At 41.0% G+C, this 26442-nt stretch overlaps 1 protein-coding gene across 3 annotated transcripts; it reads right to left on the bottom strand.

Moving 5' to 3' along the window:
* Window positions 1-5791: 5791 nt before the first annotated feature.
* PRXL2C (peroxiredoxin like 2C) lies at window positions 5792-11857 on the bottom strand. Of its 3 annotated transcripts, XM_034774476.1 has the most exons (6): window positions 11261-11851; window positions 10633-10701; window positions 9022-9075; window positions 8510-8615; window positions 7140-7271; window positions 5792-6486 (listed from the first exon to the last, which is right to left on the bottom strand). In XM_034774476.1, exons 1-6 carry the CDS (start codon window positions 11444-11446, stop codon window positions 6359-6361), a joined length of 675 nt encoding a protein of 224 aa, XP_034630367.1. In that variant the 5' UTR covers window positions 11447-11851; the 3' UTR covers window positions 5792-6358. The 3 variants fall into 3 exon arrangements, with proteins under 3 accessions (XP_034630367.1, XP_034630369.1, XP_034630368.1); XM_034774478.1 differs by lacking the exon at window positions 8510-8615 and having other exon boundaries at window positions 7140-7266; window positions 11261-11857; XM_034774477.1 differs by lacking the exon at window positions 10633-10701 and having other exon boundaries at window positions 11261-11855.
* Window positions 11858-26442: the final 14585 nt, after the last annotated feature.

Below are 26442 nucleotides of genomic sequence, written 5' to 3'. Positions count from 1 at the left end.
GTGGGATGACTCAAGTATGGGGGCCTTATTCTGCTGCTCTTATTCCTTGAATAATACCACTAGTTTTAATGAGCCTACCTTCAGTGTAAGGTACTACTCAGTGTAAGCAAGGGCGTCAGAAGTGAGCTTGGCGAGGGTTGAGGATACTCAGCATCTTTTAGAATTGGGCCCAAAGTGAAGAAAGCTTCCTCTGTGATTCTTGCAACATGCAGCTGAGAGTAAAGGCCACATTTTGTTGATCGGGAGTTGCAGCTATCTTCTGCCTACTACCTCATCATTAAGTGACCCTCTTTCTAAAAAGAGAGACTTTCAAATATATCTCTATTGTCAACAAATAATGTTTAAAAATTGTGGTTTTAAAATTTAAATTTTGAAAACGAAGACTCAACATAGTTGAAAATAGTTATTTTTCCATGCATGCTTCTTGTCCTCTGTGGTACTTTGAAATAAATCTGTCATTTAAAATGGCTAAAAAAAATAAAACAGAAGTGCAGTGTAATGCAGTAGCTGCCAAATAAGCACTCCATGGTGGCCAGAGGTGTCTCCGCAGTGCCCTGCATCTGTTTTCCTCTTCTTCAGGGCTCCTGAAACCAACTCCACACTGTCTTTGTAATCCGATCACATCCCATTTTGGGGTCTGATTTTTATTAACAAAAAGTTCCAGAAAAGCAAACACAAAACCAAAATCTTCCACCAATCCTTAAACTGGGCTCCAGCCTTAAGATGGGCACAACCCCTCCTCCCTGAGGTGCTGTCCCTTCCTACTGTTTGAGCCTCTGCAGAGAACACAGGGCCTGGGTGCCTTCTTTGCCTTTTCCCAAAGCCAAAAACAAAACTTACAGCTGGATCTTCTTACCTAGCCCCAACTCCCGCCTTTAGGAACCACTAGAGGAGACCCTCTCTCCCTACAACTTCAATGCAATCCTTCCCCCTTCGAGCTCTGTTCTCACAGAGCCATCATTAGACTCTTTATAGCACAGGTGTTGTCCCACCCCCTTAATTGGCTCAACTAGGAGCATCTCCTCTGGCCCAGGGGCAATGAACTGCTTTAATCACAGGGGCTAGCCACCCTGTGACATATGGTTAGACAATTTAAGTGCAGTTTTTGAAAAGCAGAGCCTTTTCCCCCCTCCCATCTGATGGACTATGGAACCTTTTTCTGAGTGTATTCTGCCATCTGCTGGGTATGAGGTGATTGTCTCCTTCTGTTTTTTTCACTATTCACTGTCTGAGTTTTTTTAATTAATGTTGAACTAGAACAAGACATAAACTTATGATCAGATTTTGTACATTTCACATTACTAACATGGGCCCCAGTCTTGCCATTCATTGGTCGCTATAATGAGAGAATTTTGCTTTGAGTGTTCTGAAATACCTTGCAACTTCTTAATAGAGGCTTACAGAAAAGTGTCAGAAGGGGGTTGAAAATGCCGTAAAACTCACTTCTCCCAATTGATACAATTAAAGTGGTGATAAGTATTAGGACACTTTGGTTTGCATAAAACAATAATTAGTTTTAAGATTAAGGCTCTAATTAAGTAGAAATTGATAGTTTAAATTTAGAAAATACAACATGGCTGGCCAAAATGGCAGAGACAAGGATAATAGTTTAAATTTAGGTAGTGGAAAGTTCTAGCAAACAAGATGGCATCAGAGGGAGGTGCTTAAAAACATCTAGAATCCAAGATGCCGCTAGAGGGAGGAGCTTTCCTACCCAAGAATAGGTATGACGTCATGCGGAGGAGCTGGAAAAAGCTAGCAGCTGATTGGCTGAGAGGTGCTGACCATGAGAGAGGAACCAGTATATAAGGCTGACAGCAAGCAGGCTGAGTCTGTAGTGGATTAGGTGTAGCATGCTTTCAACTAACAGGTTGAAAAGAAGTGGGTTTGAGGCTTTGCTTAAGAATGGAAGCTGTCTAAAAAGAAGACCTGAACATCCTGAAAAGCAGCTACTTGACAAAGCAGCAGCAGAATTCTAAGGTTGCCGTGGCAATGAACAACTGCCTGCTAGCAGCTACCTTGCCAGCAGCAACAGAAGAGCAGCAACCACCACTGCATCTGTGGCCTGACAGAGCGACAGCGCAGCTGTGGAGCCCATAGTTCAGGAAATCAGACAGAGCAGAAGGACCAATTAGATGAGTCAGAGGGAAACTTTTGAATAAGAAGTGTAAGTCTGATCTTCTTTATATCTATAATTTAAGAGTGTATGGCTGTGTCTGTAAATAAAGCTGGATGCCTGCGTCTTGAGTGAGAGCTCCCCTATCCATCTTGTAGCCAATTGGCCAGCATTTACAGAATGTTTAATGTTAAGAATCAAGGTTGATGTTAAGTAAATGTTTTATTTTTATTTTGTGAATACTGTAATGGTTTTTCTTATGGGTATATAGAGGTTGCGTATACCACATTGTATTAAATAAGGAGTTAAATTTTATCACTAAAAGCCCTTGTGTATATGGGAATATCTATGTGCATGTTAAATTGAAGCTACTGTATTCTTTGTGTGGGGTGTCAAATATTGTAAGCAGTCTGTGTCTTTATTTCCCTGTGCTGCTTTAATTATAAGATGTTTTAAATGTAATTTTATTGCATTTTTACTATGTTCTATATAATCTGACTTGCTTCATTAAATACATTGTAACCACTTATTTCCTAAAAATAAATAAATAAATCTTTTGTTTTTGAAGAATTACTGCTTGTGTGTTCATCCTTGAGCGGAAGGCTTTATCTGTGTCCTTTCAGGGGTTAGCAAGACTAGCTTGCTCTGAGGCGCCCTCTGCAGGTTGGACACAAGCCCCTTGGTAACACCCTGGCATTTCCTTTAGGGCGGGCCACAGTTTTGCTACCCTTTGGTTAAATTAAGAGTGCCATTGTAGGCTAATACCCTAAAATTTTAGATGCCAATGATAACAGCATGGGCAGATTGCTATGCCTGCACAGAGCTCCAATGAAGTTAATGAGACTCTGTGTTCACCCAGTTGGTCACTCACACACACACAAAATGTAGAATTGAAGCTTTAATTAGTTCTTTCAGTCCTACTCTTGTCTTTTTTTTCCATACAATTTTAGAATTTCTGTACTAGTTTAGAGTTTTTAAATATCAAAGGTTTGAATTAATAAGTCTTTTTTTCACAAGGCAGCATGCTGACTCTATGGTTATGCTCTGCTCTACCATGTAAGGGTTTGATTTCTGACTGGATTCGCTTAACATTGTTTTGCTTAAAGTCTCATTTTTCAGGAACATAACTACAACGTTAAGGGAAGAGTTACTGTATTACTTCACCCACCTTGTCTGTCTGATATCCTGGGACCAACATAGCTACAACAACAGTGCATATAGAACATAGGTTTCTAATTGATTGCACTCATGAATCATGTAATTAGATGTGTAAATGCTGTCATGTTCCTCTGCATTTGACTTCAAGCACAAAATTTATTAGATGCTTGATTAAGGCCTCTTTTAAGATGTCCCCCTCATAGACAAAGATGTCTATGACACCATAATAATGATTACTAGCATGCTGAACTTTAATACTGCTGTTAAACCTATGGTTCTTTATTCTGAAGGCCAAACAAACGCTGTTAATGGCATTTGATTTCTTACAGAAATTGAATTTGTGCCACTGCACTGAAATTTATAAAAAATGGTTGGTTCATAGTGAACTGGATTGCTCGGGACATTAATAATGGGATGTTAAGCCAGTCAACCCTCAGTCACTGTTTAGAATCTGGCCTATTTCAATAGTGACAAAAATGTATTTGATGGCTGTTTGGTAGTATATTCCTTTTAGTTGAAACCAGTTTGGTAGTTGCAGTTCAGTTTCTAGTAAACTAGTGTCTACTTAACAACCACTGAACTTGGCCCTCGCTGATTACTTTGGTGTAGTCTCAGTAGAGAGGCAAAGGACTGAACGGACACAGAGACTGACTTAAAGATGATCCTTCCAAATCAGGATTAAAGGACACCGATGAGATAATGTGGGGAATTCGACATTGTTATAGCCAGCTGTACCATAATTGTAAGGATTAAGTTCAATCTCCAGTGCTATCAAACTAGCATATTTTACAAACAGTAAGCCACTTTAAAGGGACACTGTCCACTTAGTTATAGTTCAATTTTAAACTTTTCTAAAAATAGTGAAACTTAAGACCAATAGAAATGTTTTCAGAATTCTTTTTTAAAGAATTATTGAAAGCACCTGTTACAAGAACCCTCTCAAAATTTCCCTTCATTGTTTGCAAATCAAAACATTACAGTTCTAAGAATCTGAAAGTGAAAATAAATATAAAGAAAAGTGAAACTAAATTCAGTTTCATTGAATGATGAGGCCAAAAGAAAATAGAGGGCATAAATGGTGACAAGGAAACTGTATATTTAACATTCCTTCTCTTTTAATAATCTAAAGTATCAGGCAAAGATAGGCAGAAGTGTGTTTGATTAGCAAATATGGGATCTAATTCCTGCGTCTGCAACAGCTGCTTTTAGATGTTCTAGGGCTGTGAAGCAGCTGAAAACCCAGTAGTAGAATCCCTGAGTGGCACAGAACGAAAGAAATACCCTCTCCCGGCTGGGTGTAGGAAACATTGCCAAGGACAAGGGAGTTTGAGTTCTAGCCTGGTGATCCCCTTGTTGCCAGGACGGCTCCTGGGACCAGGGCTGGCTCCAGCATTTCTGCCGCCTCAAGCAAAAAAAAAAAAAAGCCGCGATTGGCGGCGGCAGTTCAGCGGCAGGTCCTTCACTCCTAGAGGGAGTGAGGGACCTGCCACTCCTGAATTGCCGCAGGTGCCGCCCCAAGCACCTGCTTGTTAAGCTGGTGCCTGGAGCTGGCCCTGCCTGGGACTGTGGGGACATTTTACACTGAGTGCCAGATAGGCCCCTAGATAGCTCTAGGATCAAAGGAGCTCAAATTTAGTGCATAATCACCCTTGCTTCTCCTGTAGCAAGTTCAGCTTGGCTAGAAGAGTGATTCAAGGACAAGATTTTCAAATTGACAGTATCTCTTTAAACATTTGAACTAGTTACTATAAACACTGGTAATTGAAAACAAACAAACAAAAACACTCACATCCTAGGAGATGAAATCCTATTGTGGCTATTGGGTTGCTCATTAATCATTATTTTTTTTAATGTAAGCTTTGCATTTTCAGTCACTGAACATTTTGTTTAATTTCAAACATAATTTAATGGATAGAACTCTGAAGAGTTTATTCTGGGACTGACAACAACCTTAATGGATGAAGGAGTAGGCCATGCTTTGTACAACTGCATTTTGTTTTGGAGGCTTAAATCTACAGAGAGATTTTGCATGTGACATGTAAGATATGCACGAACAGGAGCAATTTACAGCAGAGAACAAGGTTCAGAAATTGCAGGAGAGAATGAGCACATGCTCATCCATAAATAATTTGCAGTTTCATTTTTAAATAGGTAAAACGTGGTTCATAGATGAAAAAGGACATGATCTATATGAATGAAAGCTATGGATTCTGAAAATAAGCAGACGTAGGAAGATTCTAAACATCCATCTGATAAATGCTATTGTGCTACTACCTCTGCGGCTTTGATTAAAATAACCAGCAATATTTTTGCAAGGACCTCCTGCTGCACGTACTAATGGAGATTTTGCCCGGTTAAAGGGAATACTATTATTCAATTTAGACCCTAAATTTAACCTATTTTAAAACTGACAATCTGATTGGGAATACATTTAAAACTCATCACTGCCTTGTTTTTAAAAAGCTACTATTTAGATGTGGCAAACCAGAAAAAAAAAAAGTAATTGCAAACAATGGATCTTGTAATTCAAACATTTATTTAGAACTATAGAAACATGTTTTGGTGTGCCTCTTTAAGGCCAGATACAGGAATAGGCATAATCTTGTGTCAGCTTCCTGTTGTTCACACTTGCTTTTTTGATAGTTTATGTTATGAAGTTCACATAATGCTGAAAGTTTCAAGCCAGCAGTGAAAAAAATATGACCTACTGAATGGCAAAAACTCCAAGCTTTTCTTTCTGAACAAAGTGATATATTAGAGTTTTGTTTTCAAGTAGCTTAATGCTTCATATTGAATCAAGATTTTTAAATTGCATTAGCAAGAATTTTTTGAGACAGAAAAGAGCAAATAGGAATTATTTTGTCGAAAGGCAGGTTATATCTTAATTATTGCTTTCTTCTATATGTTGCAAGTGTGAATTCATCTGCATCTTCAGCACAATGCAATTTACTTGGTGCTTTGAGATCCAGTATGTATTATCAGCTGTTATATAAGAACATAAAACATGACATCCATGGCAATTCTCTGGAGTATTTTTTGTCTTCTTGTATCAAGTTTAATTTGTAATCTGTTTTTTCTGGCAAGTCAAATGTCAATAATTTGATGTTTGTTTGTGAAATTTACCGTTTTAACTCCTGCAAGCTGCAAAACTGTGCTAATGGGAGCATGATCCAACCTATTTTTATCAAGGTGCACAAAGTGGACTTTGCTACCTGGAACAGAATGAGAATAAAAATGGAAATAGTTGAACAAAATACTGCTTTATTATAACAGCTAATTGGATTAAGGAAGCATCCTGATTTTCCAGCAATTTGTCTAAAACTGTGCACTAAATACATGAATTTACATAACATTCTGTTTTTTAATCACAGCATGTATATTTTTATCATTTAAAAAAAATATTACAGCAACAAGGCATGACAAGGTAAGTGGTCGAATTAGACCTGTACTTTTCTGCTTCCTAGTACCTCAAGAGAATGATTTTATCATGATAACCACCATTCATGTTTTGTTGCTTTCTTAAAAACACATCAAATAAAATACCTAGAATCCAATGTAATGGCAGAGTATAGACTGATGCCAAGATGTCAACAAGCAAAACTTAGGCCCAATCCTTTTCCTACTGAAGTCAAAGGCAAAACTCTCACTGGCTTCAACAGGAATAGTTCAGGTCTTTGTAGGAGGGGGAACTATGCAATGACATTTACAGACTTTGTTTACATAGCAGAACCATAAACAAGCACAGACTATATTTCTCTTTGGGAATCCTCAGGGCTCTACCAGGGATGAAGAGGACTCTCAGAAGTGTAATAAGAAACAGCTGGGGGAGGGGAAGATTATTTTAAAATAAAACAAATATGCTTACCTGGGCCTAAAATCAAAGTCCCCCCCTGCTGAGCTGGATCTCCCTGAAAATCAAAAGCAGGGCCAGTCATTGCTCTCCACATACTTCTGATACTTCCTGACAGCAAGTTTGATTTCACATGTGGGCTCTGCACTAAAACATTAGAGGATATCTTACAACAAAATACATTTTATCTAAAATAGATTAAAATATTACTAGATAATTTCATCAGTGTCATAACAGAAATCTAGATAACAACAAAATAGCATTACGTAGACATATACATTACTTTACAGCTGTTAAAACAGACACACACAAAAAGAGCAGAAGATGGCCATACTGGGTCAGACCAGTGGTCCATCTAGCCCAGTATACTGTCTTCTGGTAGTGGCTAATGCCAGATGCTTCAAAGGGAATGAAAAGAACAGGGCAATTATCAAGCGATCCATCCTCTATCATCCAGTCCCAGCATCTGGCAGTCAGAGACTAGTCTACTGTATAAAGGAAGTCAACTCTATTATAATAAGGTCCTGATTCGGATCTCATTTGCACCTATGTAAATCAGATGTAACCACCAAAGTCAATGATAAAATAGGGTACAAAAATAGTGTGAGACCAAAATCAGGCAATTAGAGTCTGTATTTCCCCATTATTGGATATATTACTAAGAATAGACATATCAATGGATTTAACAGGCTCGTTTCTCTTCTGTCTTAAAACTAATAATCTATAGCAGGGATTGGCAACCTTTGGCATGCGGCCCGTCAGGGAAATCCGCTGGCGGGCCGGGCCAGTTTGTTTACCTGCAGCGTCCGCAGGTTCAGCTGATCGCAGCTCCCACTGACCACGGTTGGCCGTTCCAACCCAATAGGGACTGCGGGAAGCAGCGGCCAGCACATCCCTACGCCCATGCCACTTCCCGCAGCCCCCATTGGCCTGGAATGGCTAACCGCGGCCTGAGGGAGCTGCGATCAGCCAAAACTGTGGACGCTGCAGTAAACAAACTGTTCCGGCCTGCCAGCGGATTTCCTTGACCGGCCATGTGCCAAAGGTTGCCGATTCCTGATCTATAGACTGCTCTATTGATGTTGGACCTCAGGTTTCCTGCAGGCTTCCAGCCTTCTCTGCTTTTATGTGAACTCCTGGCATTTTAAACGTAATGCACTAGATTAATCAGATCTTAAACAGAACTCAATGAGAGCAGGATCAAGCCCATAGTGAGCCTCTCCCAATGACCAGAAAGCTCCTTTAGAATAATGAAGTAAAACAGTCAGCATTGTTGTTGTAGAGTAGCACACTAGCATGTACATTAATCTATTATTGTTATGCCAACGGAGCATTTTAAATGAAATTTTCTGTGAAAGAAATCAAGGGAAGAACATGGTTCCTACCTGATGTTGTGGCTGCTTCACCTTTTTTCATGCCAAGTATTTTATAAATCTCCCTCTCTGGATCGACATAGATTTCATGGGGATACCCTGTCAAACTACAAAACGGCTAGAAGATACGTACGAACATAAAATAATTATATTAAATTTGAATGTTTAGTAAAAAAAATATGAAAAATACTGATTTTGAAACCCTCTGAATTCTTCATATTAAGCCCAACCAACACTAAGGGCCAAATCGTGAAGTTCTGACTCAAACAAAACTTCCACTGAAATCAGTGGGAGTTTTGCCTGAACAAAATTTGCAGGATTTGAACGTAAGATTTCCCCCACTATACTACAATTAGAATTGCTTCATGAAAAGTAATAAGGGCCTGTTTTTAAGGTGAGCAACCACAGCTCCACTTGAAGTCAATTAAAATCACTGACTCGGAAATCCAACCCCTAATTAACTAGATGAACTTGTTACAAGCATAATACAATATATCGTTTACCTCACTGAGTATTTTATTTACCTTAATGTGATGGTGAGATGTCTGTCCAATAACTATCAGTCTCACTTTTGCATCCTAGAAAAAAAAAACACAGAATATAGATATAAAAACTATTAATAAGGAGTGATTTTTTTATGTATATCAGCAAAACAATAATATAAATATCTGTATTTTAGCTTAATGATCTGGGGGCACAGGATACAAAAGGTATTAGTTATTCTACATGTAAAATTTGACTATTTTTCAATATCAAAAACCTATATTAATTAACAGGGCTACATTTCCATTAATTTTTTAAAAAGTAATGTTGGTAGGCAGCTTTTTTTTAACCTACAGATGAATATCTGTTTTATTTTCTGTTGCATCTATAGGATTAAATTTTCATCTGGCTTCAAAACTGCTTACAATTTTTTACTTGCAAAACTTCACAGTCACGTGTCTGCATCTGAAAAACTGTATTTGCACCTGTATTATTTGCATATTAGAGTGTCTAACTGATTTGCATGCACAAATACACATTTCTGTATGCAAAATACATTCACATTCACTGTTAGGTACATTTTTTGGAGGTGCAACATCAGGAATTGTGTCTAAAACCTTGGCCCATAATGTTAATTAATTTAGACTCCTTTTACTCAGCAATGCATTCAAACAAATCATTCATTGAACTAAGGGTTATTAATATCCTCTACCACTGTACTCCTTCCATAAACAATTTGAATAACTTAGCTGGTTGACAAAACAAGTCACCCCATAGATGATGATATAATTATTCCTGAAAATACAGAAGAATATAATTCTGTTATTTTTATCTGAGCAGCTAGTTTTTTTAAAAAAAACCTATTAAATATGATTAATTCAGCGCTTTAGCAAAAACCTGCTTATGTCCAAAGGGAAAGTGCACCCCCTCTCACTTTAAAAGTCCTCAAGTTCCTGCTCCATCTGGAGTTCGTTGTCCCTGAGGATCTCAGCCTTTCTCACCAGCCATATGCTGATGCTGGGAACAAAATGTGGCATAGCTTCAATCAGCAGAATAGAAAGAGGCAGACTGAGCTTTTTAATTTAGCAGGCAAATCGCCATCGTATGCCCTACTCACCAACAGGAACTGGGTACTTAGTTCTTTAGGAAAGCAGAAAAATCCAAACAACAAGATGTAATGCTGTATGGTACAACAACAAATTCCTTCTAAATTCTCACGGGCAGGTATAACAGAGCAATTGTTGCAGCAATGTGTGAAGACGCTACTCGCTTCCCCATGGGCTTCCGGTCATCAAACGTCATGTAAAGAATTACAGATGCCGGTGAACCCTACTACTCCTGTCTCTCCAACACACACGAACACAGACAGGTTAGGTTTTTACCCACGAAAGCTTATGCCCAAATAAATCTGTTAGTCTTTAAGGTGCCACCAGACTCCTTGTTGTTTTTAGCAGCAGAGGGTCCTGTGGCACCTTTAAGACTAACAGAAGTACTGGGAGCATAAGCTTTCCTGGGTAAGAACCTCACTTCTTCAGATGCAAGTCAGATTCAGACTAACACGGCTACCCCTCTGATACTTGTTGTTTTTGTAGATACAGACTAACAGGGCTACCCCTGATACTTGACAGACAGGTTAAGGGCATCTGACTTACTTGTAACAAATTCTTGGGAATTTTTGCCAGATCTTCTACATATTCTTTGCAGGTGTAACATAAGAAATGCTGAAAAGGTAACATAGCCAGGAGGAGATATCAGAAACCAACACAATCGCGTGGCAATGTAGCAACAAGGGACTTCAGACAGAGACCTCGGTTGGGAGGGTGAGTGCTTAGAAACTGGAGGTAGAAAGGAGTAGCGCTTATTAAAGAGACCCAGCTGCCAAATTCGGATGGGGATCCAAGTTTTATCAAAGTTTGAGGGCGCTGGGATCTTGTTGTGGGCTCTCGCTAATAGGCATTGGGGTCACAAGGACAATCAGAGAGGGCCAGTGCTTCTCAGCTGGGGAATCGGTCTTATTTCAACAAGCACTTGAAATCAAAGTTCTCTCCCCCGCCCTCACCGTGGAGTGAAAAGCGCGTGTCTCTTTCACAAACAGCTCGGGGGTATCCGTGCAAACAGGGTGCTTGTTGCGCAATGTGTTCGCTTGTCTCGCCACCCGTCCCAGCCCATTTTAAGGACCCTTTCGCGTGAGGGAGCAAGTTATTAAACAGCGGTGTCCCGCTACGCAAGAGCCGCTTGCACAAGCGGGTGGGACGACACGAAAAGCGGATCCCCCCTCACCCGCACGAACACCACGATGGCTCTGTGCTCCCGGAACAGGGCCCCGAACAGGATCCTCTGCCCGTCTCGGTCCACCAGCAGGCGCCGGGCGGCGTCTCGCAGCTCCCCCGGCTCCTGGTCGCTGAGCCTCGCGCGATCCCGGCTACCGATTTGCCGTGTGATCGGGGCTGCTGGGAGATTCGCCATGGCGGGGTTTGCTCTCTGCTTCTGGCTGGGCCGGGCCCTAGCGGCCGGGCCCCGGAAAGAAGCAGCGGAAGGGCAGGCAGCGGTAGAGGAGGCTGTGAGATGAAGTGCCAGCGCTGGTGGGAGGGCATCATCTCGCTTTCCTTTCTGGAGCAGATCCACTTCCAAGCGCAGCAGGGTCAGCTGCTAAACACTCCACACCAGCAGCCGCTTCACTTCATTTGAGGAGGAGCTGAAGAGGCTGGTGCCTAAAAAGATGCTTCCCAGAAATCTCTGCACCTAGAAGAGATTAGAAATGCTTTGTTACCCTTACAATGAAAAAACACGACAGGCTTCTCCAGCAGCATCCGCCAAATGCTGCACTCCTACTATTATTTTAAACTGCAGGGCTTGGGATCTTTACTACAGGATACTACTACAGAACTTTTAAAAGGGAAGTGAGCAAACTTGAGAACTTCCGTTTTTTTATCATAGAATATAAGGGTTGGAAGACACCTCAGGAGGTCATCTAGTTTTATAGTACATATAGACCTGTAAAAAAATCCAGTCAGCTACCTTCAAAGTCATCTCACTCTTTTTACTGAGTACATATATTTATCCATGATGAGCTGGCTCAGTTTCACTCTCCATTTGGAATATCAATCCAATTCTGTTAAAACTTTACCAAAAAGACTTTAGAGCCCACATAAGGTACATTAGAGTCTCCTGTTGTTTTGGCATTTATTATACATAATTTGCCAAAAGGTGCATTTTTAGAAGTTATGTTACAATCCAAAATACTCTCTGAATTATTTTTATTTATATGGCCTGTGATCTCAAACCTATTGAGGATTTCTGAATCTTTTGAAAAATTATGTTCTATTATGATTAGGAAAGGCCTTGTGTCATATGCCCCCAAAACAGTTCTCAGAACTATGTCTGAGTTTTTCTGTTCACTTACTAGTTTGTATATATTAGATCCTAAATGCTTAGATTTAACAAAATAATACTAATAGAGAGCAGTTTTCAAAGCACTTTACAAAAGAAGGTAAAAGAAGGGCCCTGACCCTTGACCGAGGCTCCTAAATGTTATTGTAATATAAATAATAATCTCAGGTTTTACAGAGAGGGAAACAAGTAGAGAAAGTTTAATGCTGATGTTTTCACAAAATAGCAGCCACTTTTGAAAATGTAGCTTCAGGCCCTGATCCAGAAAACCATCCAACTATGTGCTTAACTTTAAACATTGGTTTAAGTGCCATTGGCTTCAGTGGCAAAACTGAAAACAGAATCCAGGTCTATTGACTTCAGGTCAGTTCCCGGTCTACTGGAACAATGGTTACCTAAGAGCACTGGTTCACTAAATGCAATAGAGCATTCCAATATGGATTTGATTAGAGTCATTCTCCTTCCCTCTATCCCCCTCCCCCATTTCCCCCCTTTCTTTTCACCTTCCACCTTCTACATGCAGAAATGTTAATAATATTAAAAGGTACAACTTGCCATATTGATGTACACTATGTTGTCCTAAATTTGAAACACATTTTAAAATCTAAGCAGAATGGATAATTAGCACATTGACATCTGTGCTTCTGTTTTTATCCCAAAATATAATTAAAAAAATATGCCAATCCCCCACATTTCCATACAAATGATACAAGTTTTTACACATATTAATTAAAGGAAAAGAATCATACAATCATAGAATATCAGGGTTAGAAGGGACCTCAAGAGGTCATCTAGTCCAACCCCTGCTCAAAGCAGGACCAATTCCCAACTAAATCATCCCAGCCAGGGCTTTGTCAAGCCAGGCTTTAAAAAGATCACTGATGTCCAATGAGGGACACTTTTTCACAGACTGACTTATGAAAAATACTGAATTAACAGATGAATTGTGTTGCACCTTGGATAGGAGATTCAGATTCCTGAATTCATGAGAAAAGTGAGTAACTAACATCACACAGATGTAGAACAACATACCTATTCTAGAGTGGCTAATGAAACAATGTAAATATGTAACCTGAATATTTCATTTGTATCAGCTGAATAGTGTGTTAAGAGAGATCACCACTCCCTATAATAATAACATAATGCATCCACTTATTGTAGTATATGCTTGTTTGCAAGGCAACATTATTTCCACTTTAGTCCAACATATGTTATCTGGGACTTCACCTAGACCATGTCTATACTACAAAATTATGTTGACCTAAGTTACGCCAGCATACAGCTGCTGCAGTTATTATTTCACTTGTGCATGTCCACACTGCTTCTTGTGTCAGCGGTGCGTGTGCTCACCAGAAGTGCTTGTATTGATGCAGAATGCAGTGTACCCTGGGTAGCTATCCCACTGTGCAACTCACTGCCATCCAGCGCAGGGTGCTTTGTGAAGTTTTTGCGGTGCCTCATACGGTGAAAACAAGTCCTGCAGGGGTGGCTGGGAACATCAGTTCAACTTTCCATAATGCAGTGTTCTCCATCCCATAACTTCATCCACATCCCATAATATTTCATGCCTCTTTTCAAAATCCCCACAAGCCCATGCCTCCCTCCCTGCTGCTCACCATCTGTGACAGAAGCATGGATCATGCACTGCTCTGCATTCCTGTGATGAGTACTGTGATCATGAGGTGCCTGATCCTGCAGTATTTGCAGAGCAGCAAAAAGAGCCACGAGAAACATGATGATTTATTGGGGGCTAGAGTGCTGTGGGACACAGAAAGAAACAATTCAAGGTTGTTGGTGGCATTCATGGAGCTGCTGCAGATGGTGGAGTGCCATTCTGGGCCTGAGAAATGAGCACTGACTTGTGGGATTTCATTGTCATGAAGCTTTGGATGATGAGCAGTGGCTGCAGAACTTTTGGATGTGCAAGGCCACATTCCTGGATTGGTGTGCCGAACTCACCCCAATCCAGTCCCAACACAGGGACGCCAAAATGAGATCCACACTGACAGCTGAGAAGCGAGTGGTGGAAACTTGCAAAGCCAGATTGCTACCGATCAGCTGAGAATCAATTTGAAGTTGGGAAATCCACCATGGGTGCTGTTGTGATGCATGTTTGCAGGGCCATTTATTGCCTTCTGCTATCCAACACAGTGACTCTGGGCAATGTGCAGCAATGGGCTTCCCGAACTGCGGAGGGGCGATAGATGGCATACATATTCCTATTGTAGCACCAGACTACCTTGCCACAGAGTACATCAACAGAAAGGGCTACTTTTCTATGGTAATGCAAGCACTGGTTTATCACCAGGGATGCTTTACCAACAGCAATATGGGCTGGTCAGGAAAGGTGCATCTTTAGGAACACAAGACTGTTCAGAAAGCTGCAAGCAGGGACTTTCTTTCCGGACTGGTGGATCACCATTGGGAATGATGAAATGCCTGCCCCTTGCTCCTATGGCTGATGAAGCCATACACCGGCTACCTTGACAGCACCAAGGAGCACTTTAACTACAGGCTTAGCAGGTGCAGATGACAATTGTATGTACCTTTGGTCAATTGAAGGCTCACTGGCATTGTCTACATACAAGACCGGACGTCAATGAAAAAAATATTCCAATGGTTATAGCTGCCTGCTGTGTCCTGCATAATATCTGTGAAGTAAAGGGGGAAACATTTCTACTGGGGTGGAGGGTGGAGGTGGAGTGGCTCTCTGCTGAATTTGAACAGTTAAATACTATGGCTATTAGAAGAGCTCAGCTCAGAGCTTAGAGAAGCTTTGAAAGAACATTTTAATAGTGAGCCAGAGTAATGTATGTTACTGTAGTATGCTCTGTGAGGCTGTATGGAATCTGGGAGACACTTTATGATATTGGTGATACTGATATTATAAAATTGCAAGGAATCCGACCAGATGTGCCATGTGAGGTATCTGCAAAAATGTTATAATTTGCCAAGTATGATAATCTTGCTTATATATTTGTATCACCTTTGTATTATGAGATATAGATATGTAGGGTATATCTGCAAAAAGAACAGGAGTACCATAAGCTTTCGTTGGCTGCATCCGAAGAAGTGGGCAGTAGCGCACGAAAGCTTATGCTCTAATACATTTGTTAGTCTCTAAAGTGCCACAAGTACTCCTGTTCTTTTTGCGGATACAGACTAACACGGCTGCTACTCTGAAACCTAGGGTATATCTGTATTTCCAAACTTGTGTTGTGTTTCTGGGTGACGCCCCCAGACAGATTGGCATCAGCAATACCTAGCCTGTTTGATGGCCCCTCCGGGTCATCAGCTGTACAATGAACCCATTGAAAGGAACCAGGGAAGACATCTTATGAGTCAGCAAGGCATGTGATATGCCTGTGGACAGAGAACTCTAAGGCTTCCATGCCATGTGCTGTCAGCTTGTGTTTGGGACAAAGGAAGTATAAGCCACATGGCAAAAGAATATAAAAGGCAACTATATCATCTCCATTTTGTCTTCAATCCTGCTTCTTACCTCTGGAGGAACTTTTCTACAAACTGAAGCTCTGAACAAACGACGGAATGACCCATCCAAGCTGTGGGTGTATTCCAGAGGGACTTTCAAGCCAGAAAACTCACCAGTACTGCAAAGAATCTGATATATGGACTTTGAAGTCTCTGTATGTATCTGAATGCTTTATCATTTAACAACTCTCTTCCTGTTCTTTCTTTTTTCTTCATAATAAACCTTTAGTTTTATACACTAAAGGATTGGCTGGCAGCGTGGTATTTTGGGTAAGATCCAAACCTATATTGACCTGGTAATGTGGTTGATCTTTGGGGTTCAGAAGAACATTTTGTATATGTGAGTGGAGTTTTTTAAATAACTCTCATTGAACTGAACCCTAGGTGCTGATTTGGAGCCAGAGAACTGGAATGCAATAAAAGGGGCTCTGTGATTTCTTTTCTTTTTTTCTTTTTTTGCTTCTTGATAACCAGTGTGGGGGATCAGAAGCACAGTCTGTGACTGGTTGGTGAGTGTACTTCAATGTTAACCACCAGTATTTGGGAGAATCTGCTCTCCTTTTTGCAGCCGGCCCTGCTCTTGGCATTTTCAGTGAGGGCTGCCGCAGGCACCCTGGGTCACATGCTCTACCTGGCCTTTCTCTTTTGTGGTTCAGAATGAATCTTGTAATGATTGCTGTGTATGTAGGAACATAACATTGTCAATGCACCTATTAATATTGTTTTATGGGTTCTGTGACACAGTGCAGCAACAGGAAATTGATCGCTATGAGACCAGATCATTACCAGTCAGCATATGTTGGGAACTAATAAGGATGAATTATGTTCCAAAATATAGAATTTTATTATGTAATATGAACCAGGATCATAAAAAACCCATGTAGAACTTAATAAAACTTAATAAATTAAGGGAACAGAACTTATGAAGGGGAAAGAACAGTCATTTCCATTTCAGGAAAACATACACCAACTGTGTCTTTCACAGGTTAGTGTATGTGAAGCTGTTATTTTCTTTAATGTCCCCGTGGGTGGAGTGGCAGGGGTAGTGCACCGACCTCTGATGCCACATGGAATGTTGAGAGCGCGTATAGGGAGGTCCCGATATAGAGTTCTCTATGGGCTGCAGAGGGAGGTGAGCATAGGTTTGTTGAACTTGCAGGTCCACTGGAGTCTGCAGCATCTGTGTTTGCTGTCTGAGAAGCGCAACCATCTCCTGCTGGATGTCCCTATCCTTTTCCTGCGCCTTTCTCCTCTCCACCCTATCCTTCTCCATGCTGTCTGCCAGGGTGATCATCCAGGCCCTGTGCTCCTTCTCTGATTCAGCACTGGCTTGCAGGATCTCCTGGAACATGTCATCCCAAGTACTTTTCTTTCTCCTCCTTATCTGGCACAGGCATTCTGCATGTATGGAAGGGGAGACCTTCAAGGCCACAATACCAGCAGCTGAAGATACAGCACACAGAGGTACCATTGCCAGTGTATTCAGGACAGAAATCAAAATGTAGGATATTGAACTCACTCCCCTTAATCCCCGCAAGCTATAAGTACTGCATTCTCGCTTCTCCTGGGGATCGATGCAGCACAGTGCCAGTCACACCACCAGCCATGGGGAGTATGGCCCAGTGGAGGGGGAGCTGGGGAAATGAGGGATTGTTGGGGATAGTTCACAGGCATGAATATATATTTATAGGGCAATAGAACTGAATACTGACCCCATTTTCCACAGGCGGGGGTGATTTTAGCTGATATGTAACTCCTGGGATTAACGGAGGCAGAGAAAGCACAGTTGCTGCTGGCGTCTTGTTGCTCCCCGGGGCCATATGCTGCTAGCCTGTGTGCTGCAATAGTGCCTACTAAAATAATTGCTGAGTGTTGTGAGAAAGCATCCTACCCTGGCAGAAGAAATAAGGCAGCCCTTCCCAGAAACCTTTGGCAGAGGATTGCAAATTACCTCCATGAAAGTTTCATCAAGATGTCTACAGAGGATTCAGGGGACATCCCGGTGCACATAAACTGCTCCGCATGGCCCCCTCTGCCTAACTCTGGAGGAGAATGAAAAGCAGATAGCAACTTTACCTCTCTTGGTTGTTTCACTATCTCTTCCAGCACAAGTAAAAAAAAGTAAATCAACAGATGTATCCTGCTACTTTGGGGGCTCCATCCTTGTAATTTCAAAGCAAACTGCATACTTACCAGAGGTTCCTTCCCCTGCATCAGGCTCAACCACGCTCTACTGTGGGGACTGGCTGGACTGCGATAGAGTCAAAAACATGTCCTGGCTTGCTTTGCAGCTGGATCCTCTGGTCGCCTGTCCCCCGTACTCCTCCTCCTTGCTGTTCATGGCAGGGCTTGTGACTTGGGCTCCTCTGAAGTATCCACATAGCTCTTGGGGGCATGGTGGGGACTCCACCAAGGATGGCATGCAGTTCACGTAAAAGCAGCAGGTCTGCAACTCTGCACCAAATTGATTGTTGGCCTCCCTTGCCTTCTGGTACACAGCTTCTTGACTCCTTGCTGCAGCTCCTTGGCTTTCAACTGGCACTGTTGCTGCTCCTTCTTGTAGCCTTTCTCCTTCATGCACTGAGCAATCTGCTCATAGATGTCAAAATTTCTGTGGCTGGATCGGAGCTGTGCCTGCACAGCTTCTTCTCCCCACAAACCCAAGAGATCCAACACCTCCTTTGTACTTCAGGCAGGAGCACATCTGCAGCATGTAGCTGGCATAGTCAGCTGGCCAGTTGCACACAATGGAAAGTTGCTAGGTGTTCTTGCCAAGCCAAGCAACTAGGAAAAGGAATTTCAAAAATTCGTGGGGCTTTAAAGGATTGGGGCAGCTTCCTATCCACCTGGTCCCTGAGCAACAGAGTTCACAATGGTGACCAGAGCAGTCAGGGTGGGGCATTGTGGGACACCTCCTAGAGACCATTAACAGTCGATGTAAGTAATGCAGTGTGACATTGTGTTGACCTAAATACATTGATTGTGACTCTATGCCGCTCAGGAAAGTAGTGTTATTAAGTCACCATAGCAGGGCAGTTACATCAGCGGGACTGAAATGTAAGTGTAAACACATCTACAGCTAGGTTGACGTAAGCTGCCTTGTGTCAACTTAACTATGTAGTGTAAACCAGGCCCTAGAAATAATTGATAATAAGTTTATTACTATTACTTATCAGTATAAGAGAGATAAGAGCGATGGTGTCCACAAAAGGACTTAGGTGTTGCAACGGTGCACATCATGGTTGTGACGTTGTGCAGCCTATATGGTTTTATAAAAACATGATAATAAGTGAATATAATGTAACTGGGATAGTTTTAGAAAAATATGGTAATAAGTGAATATAACGTAACTGGGAATATGCTTCATGCAAAAGGTCTCTTGTAAGGTATCATTACAAAGCTCATAATCTACTGAGTGTGATCATCCGATTTGTATAAATGTACCACTCTTGTATCTAAAACTAGAAATATAAAATATAACTCTGAGGGCCTATTGTAATTATGTAAAGTGTGGGCCATTAATGATGGTTTGGAATCTTGATGACTTCCATTAACCAGGACCATTGTCTGCAGATGGCTGTGTTTACCTGTGAGTCTTCCTGTATATGTGTGTGCTGGCAAGTGGGCAATGAAGTCTTGCAGTGACATGTGATCATATCACCTGAACTGGTATCCATCTTTAACCTGGTGCTTTTCCAATGGGGGGGGGTGGAAACCCAGAGGGACAAAGGGTTCCTGCCTTATGCAAAAGATATATAAAGGGGTGGAACAGAACAAAGGGGAGGAGAAGCCATCATGAAGAATCCCCTAGCTATCACCTGATCTGCAACAAGAGCTGTACCAGGGGAAATAATTGTGCCCAGGCCTGCAAGGTGTCCAGTCTGAGAAAAAACTTACTGAAGCATCTCTGAGGGTGAGATTATCTGTATTCAGTTTGATTAGACATAGATTTGCGCATTTTATTTTATTTTGCTTGGTGACTTACTTTGTTCTGTCTGTTACTACTTGGAACCACTTAAATCCTACTTTCTGTATTTAATAAAATCACTTTTTATTTAGTAATTTACTCAGAGTATGTATTAATACCTGGGGGAGCAAACAACTGTGCATATCTCTCTATCAGTGTTATAGAGGGCGAACAATTTATGAGTTTGCCCTGTATAAGCTTTATGCAGGGTAAAACGGATTTATCTGGGTTTAGACCCCATTGGGAGTTGGGCATCTGAGTGCTAAAGATAAGCACACTTCTGTGAGCTGTTTTCAGGTAAACTTGTAGCTCTGGGACAAGTGATTCAGACCCTGGGTCTGTGTTGGAGCAGACGGGAGTGTCTGGCTCAGCAAGGGTGCTGGAGTCCTGAGCTGGCAGGGAAAACAGAAGCAGGGGTAGTCTTCGCACATCGGATGGCAGCTCCCAAGGGGGTTTCTGTGATCCAACCCGTCACTTTAAGGGGGAAAAAATCCACCCTCCAATCCACAAAACTGAGTTAGGCACCTAGACTTCCTGGGCAACAAACAGGGAGACATATGCCTTAGAATGTGATCCACAAAAGCCAGCATGCTAAGTGAGGAGCTACCTCAGGTAGCCAATGGGAGATGCCAACAAAAGGGGTGTGTCCTAAACCCTGCCACTCTCTCAGACATAGGCATCTAACTCCAGGCTGCAGAAGGCACCTATCTCTGCTTAGCAATCCATGAATGTGAACCTCTCGCCTGGAATCAGGTGGCTTAGGTGCCTAAGGTGTTTCTTCCAGGAATGAGTTAGACATCTGTCCTGCTCCACACAAGAATGTCAGTGGTGGTAGTGCCCACCTTATAACGTTTAGCCTACTGGTTAGGACACTTACCTACGATGTGGGAGCCCTACTTATGTGGTGTGGGAGACTCTGATCAAATCCTTTTCCCCCACTGGCAGAGAGAGGGAACTGAATCTGGGTTTCCCACATCACAGGCAAGTGCTCTAACTGCTGAGCTAAAAATTACAAGGTGGATGGCAACACTGCCTTCTCCTCTTGTGGTAGCTGAAATCTGAGTGGGACCTGCTCCGGTAGGTGGCCTCTGAGCATGCCTACCAGACAGGGCCCTGCATGTGATTTAGATGGACAAACGCCCATCTTCCCCTGGTATGTGAATGGCTCTGGGGTTTAGGCAGGGAGATAGGTGATCAGACACCTAGAAGGAGACAGTAGTGCACATGCCCAGAGGCAGATACATAGGCACCTAGGAAACTTTTACCCTGAAAACTTAGGCACCAAGTGAGTTTAGGCCCTTACAGGGCTCAGTGGGAGTTTTGTAGATCACAGTGGAGTCGAAACTGGAACTTAGGTACATAAACCCAAGACTAAAGCATCTATGTCTGGGGTTTAGGTGCCTAAGGCTAGGACTACACTACCCGCCTGAATCGGCGGGTAGAAATCGACCTCTCGGGGATCGATTTATCACGTCCCGTTGGGACGCGACAATCGATCCCCGAATCGGCGCTCTTACTCCACCAGCGGAGGTGGGAGTAAGTGCCGCCGACAGAAAGCCGCAGAAGTTGATTTTGCCGCCGTCCTCACAGCGGGGTAAGTCGGCTGCGATACGTCGAATTCAGCTACACTATTCACCTAGCTGAATTTGCGTATCTTAAATCGACTCCCCCCTGTAGTGTAGATATACCCTAAGTAACTTTGTGGATCTGCCTTAGGAGTCCTAGATTTAAAAATATCATCTCATACTAAATACGAAAGTAATTATCTAAATAACAGATAAGTGAGTTCTGTTAACAGTGTCTTTAATAAAAATCTGAAAGAGCAATTAAGTAAATGAAAAACTTACATTTGCTGTAGCTGTACATTTTGATGTGACGTTACTGATACAACAGATATATGTGCTTCTTAAGTATTTAAAAGTACACTTGGAATGATAATTTCTTAAATTATGGTAACAAAATACTTTCTCCTATGGTACAAAAATGATGTGCATCTACAATCCCTTTTCCAAGTGGTTCTCCCCTTATGATTATTTGTTTCTTATTAACTCTCCCCTGTTGTCCTGTTATAGAAGCTTCTTGCCAGCATGCTGTTCTGGGAACTGGCCCTTTAAAACTGGCAGAGGGAGTCAGCTGTAGCCTTCAAAAGGTCACTTTGCAGCTAGCTGCTTCATCTCTCTCTCTCTCCCAGATAGAAAGTATTCTTATCTCCTGATATAGTTTTCCGTTTATTATCCCTGAGAAGATGCTACATTTTCAGTCCCTACCCAACAATTTTCAGATAAGCTGTTTGAACTTGCAACCTTTATTTCGATGAATTTCATTCTTACTTCATTGATTTATTTGGGACTGTTCATGAGAATAAGGGCTACATGACTGAGCTCATAGCGAGAGTGTTTATATATAAAAAGAATTAGTCACCTCCTCCTTTGCACCAATAATTTTAACACTATTAAAATATCTTTTTCTTAAAGGGTAACAATCATAGTTATATTTTTTTCCCCAGGGATCTTGTTTGTATTTGGTTTCACAACGTTAACACTGGTGGTAGTTACTCTAGGGGTAGACTTCACAGCAAAACTAAACATAGCAATATCAAGCAAAATGTGCACCATGTAGATATTACCTGGCGGTATAAGCAGAGCCTTCAATGCACTTAATCAGAGCTCACAATTTCCCCTTCCTTTCCATTATGGAGCTACCCACCCATATGTTCTAAATGAGAAGCAGAGGTGACCAGCTAGATGTAAAGGAGAAGATGCTGTTTAATCAAGGAAACCAGTAAATACATGATGAGAAACCATTTAACTTTTTTTTAGCTAGTGTCACTTGTATATATGGTGTCGAAAGAATTATAAGAAATCAAGTTTCCCTCCCCAAAGAAATTATTTAAAGGCTAAATAGAGACAGTACATGAGGAAAGGGATACAACATAAATACAAAGTGACTGAATAGTTTGTCATGTGTCTTGTTAGCATTAAGGGATTTAGAAAGTAAGATAAATATTCTGAAAATTTAAATTGTAATGTAAGTTAAATTAAAGGATTATGAGGTGAAGCAGGAGAGTAGAAGGGGATTGGTTATGACATACTTATTTTGGCTTGAATTTAGCTTTGTTATTTAATGCTCCTATATTGGTGTCTGATTATCCAAACACATAATACATTTCTAAAAAGGTTAAGCATCGTAATTATTTTCAATAGAGAGAAAGTATTTTGCTCACAGCAAAGTAATCTGAAGCCAGCTTTCCCTCAATACTATGTTGCCTGTGGCTACACTGGAAGAGCATACCAGAGAAAGTAATTTCTCTATTTTTCTTCATATTCATATTTTCTGTGTATAAAGGAAAGATGGGTGTAATAGATTCAGTCAGGGTGGCTCCACTAGTTATAGCTACGATGTTTGGCTATGGTTTAGGAATTCTCTTCCTGGGGCCAGTGAATGGTATAATACAGTAGCTGGAGGTCATAAGCTCTTGCTAACTTTAGCACAGATCAATGCTTTGAAAAAAACCTTTTAAAATTTAATTTATGTGCAAGGGTAACATCAATTTAATATAAGAGATGTCTCCTGTCCTGTCTTTGCTGGGGGATTAATTTAGGATCCAATTCCATTCCTACTGTAGTTGGTGGAATTTTTGCCAGTGTCCAGTCTAGCAGGGATTTTTTTCTACCTTTAATGACTACAGACCTGTGAGACTATACACATGTATATCCCCTAATGAAAATGAATAAAATATGTTGCCCCATTAACTTTCTTGATTACATGTTTGCATGGGGTAATATATGTGCTTACCCCAGGACTATAAACTGTATAGTTTTCACTTTTGTTCCCTTCCTGATGAATAATAAAAGTAGTGGCCTAAAGGTGAAAGATTTTCTCTTTTATTACCAGTCACTTGAATTATCTAGTCATGAACTGTATGAAATAAAAATGGGGGCCTATAGGTGATGGTCTCCCCATCCCAGAATTGTTAGGTAGCCTGAACCATTAGCAGAGAGACTGGGGATGATACAGGGATACACATCGGAGAAGCCCTATAGATTGCCCTGCCTCCATTTCCCACCTGGCGCTAGAGGGACTTTCCATCTCAGAGCAGCAACAGAGTCTGCAGCCACTCAAGAGAAGCTATGTGAGTATGAGTTGGATTAGTGGAAAGTAGTGATTGCTGGAGATGTGGTAAGGTATGTTCAAATTCTATGTGGATCTCCAACTGATTTCAATGGGATTCCATATAGTTTGAATTAACACAGATAACTTATTACTTCTTTTCAGAATTTTACTTGGCAGAATTAAAGGGTAGCCAGCATTGGCACAGATAATTTTGTTATAAAACTACTAAAGGCCTGAATCCTGCAAATTATGTTGTATAAGCAGAACCCTACAGAAGTCAATGCGGCTTGCTGTGGGTGTCTATGAGGCATTCATTGCAGAACCAAGGCATAAGTGCCAAAGGTTCCAACAAGAATTTTTAAACAGTGGATATCAGTTTTTCTTTCTTGTGCCAACAGAGTAATTCTACTCAGAGGGAGAAATTATATGATCTCAGTGTCAAAGGCTGATATGGAAAAATGGCAGAGATTGCTTTGTATACAATTTTGATATATGAAACAATTTAAAGGCAACAAAATGTAAGTCTTTATGGAAATAAGTTTATAAAGGCATAGCAGGAAAAATGCAAGCAGATTCTAACAGGGCTTTTTGCAGGGTGGAAGTGATATGATACAGGGTGGGATCAGCCTGGTGATTCTCTTGTAATTTTCTTTTCTTGTTTTAGTTTTAGTTTTCTATTCTTCTTCATGTGTGAAATCATTGGATGTAGGCATGGAAGGTTGTTGTATGAGTTGACTCTATATAAAGAACCATGGCATAATAAAACAACAATATGTGAGTTAGGATAGCTAATATAAATGACTTTTTTACCAATTTGCAAACATAACATTGGATCACTCACAGACACTTCAATTATGGAGGAGTGTGTTACCATTGATATGTTAATGCATTTTTATTCATGATTCCCGGTTCTTAGAAATGTACATTTACTTGCATTTACTGCATTTCCCCCTTTTATCTGTTAGCATTGTGTGTGTACATAAAACTACAAATTCTAATAGAAATATATGTATCAAGAAGAAAGATTAATGAAAGTACTGAGAAATAGGGCAAAATGTGGAACTATATAAATAATTCATCTTCATTAAGAAGTTAAATAGTATCTTTTGAAGCAGATTAACAACCTTGTTGAAGCAAATAATGCAATTATGAAGGAAGCGGAAGAACGGAAGGAAGATTTCTTATTTAAACATAGACATACTATAAATATAATGCATGAGGCCAGACCCTCCAGCCTTTGTGAATTTAAAGCTAAAGTGAACTAAGACTATTTTACTTCTGACTGAGAGAGATCATCCATACAGGGGTTTACAATAGTTCACTGTGCTTTAAATTCACACTTTTATTTCATTTGTTTTTACTTTCCTAGTGTCTCTGTGTAGACATGCCTAAGTACAAGTTAAATCACAGTAGCCATCTAGTTTCTAATTTGTAAACTAAGGGCTTGTCTACAGTCTGAAAGCTAGAGTGTAAATTTAAAGTGCAATAACTATTCCGGAATAACTCTATGTGTGGACACTTTTATTTGAATCCAACTTATTTAAATTTACTTTCAAAGTGGATTAAGCTAAACTGGAACAGGACACTCTTATTCCAGAAAAAGTGTGTCCACACATGAAGTTATTCAGGAATAGTTTTTTGGAATAGTTACTCTATATTCAGCTTTTCATAGCAATTTTGCAGGTCACTTAAACAAATCTCTCTTTTGTTTTGGCATGTTTTTCTCCTATGTTCTTTTACAGCAAATACATTTTTTTGTTTTATCTAACCTGGGCTGATGTAGGCTGTTCTTTCTGGGAAGATTCTGACGGTTATTATCTTATAGGTGGAGTTATTTAACTGACTCCAGTTCCAGAAGAAGAGAATGGGGGAAAGGGGGATTTATAGTTGGGTTGCTGAGCCAGTATTATGGAATGCCCTCTGCAACAAAGGAAGATTCCCCAGTGCAGAGGGGAAAACCTGTCAGAAGGATTTCAGTGATTTCCCCTACAGATTCTGGGATAAAAGAACCTTGCTACCCACACCTCAGGTTTTGAGGAGCTGGTTTCCCATGGCATCTCCCCCGGAGGGGTTTTATACAGTCAGAATTAAGGGGGCGACACTTTGCAGGAGTGAAATCCCCCATTTTCTGTGCACATGTTCCTGTTAGTGTGTATTAACTCCCTCTTGGACATTCATGGGATGTAGATGGGAGCATGCTGTAAAATACAGCCACTCCCTGACTCCATCAACATCTGCTCCCAAATTTGCATGGAGCATTGACAATATGAAACTCACATGGAAAGGCTTCTATAGAATGGAGGGGATGGAGAGGAAGCATGTTGTGGACACAGCAGTCACCGTGCTGCTAGTTCTCAAGATTTTATTGTGAGGTTTGTGATCTGGTATTTCACTTAAAGCCCCAGCTCCTGGGGACAAGTATCACCTGAGAATCACAACATCCATTAAATGAGAAAATATATTGCTAGCCCCCCTGGTTATGGACATTTTTTTGAAAATG

The sequence above is a fragment of the Trachemys scripta genome, chromosome 6 (assembly GCF_013100865.1).
Source record: "Trachemys scripta elegans isolate TJP31775 chromosome 6, CAS_Tse_1.0, whole genome shotgun sequence".
Taxonomy (NCBI): domain Eukaryota; kingdom Metazoa; phylum Chordata; order Testudines; family Emydidae; genus Trachemys; species Trachemys scripta.
The sequence above is the reverse complement of the archived record's forward strand: the minus strand, read 5'-3'. Positions and strand labels throughout refer to the sequence as shown.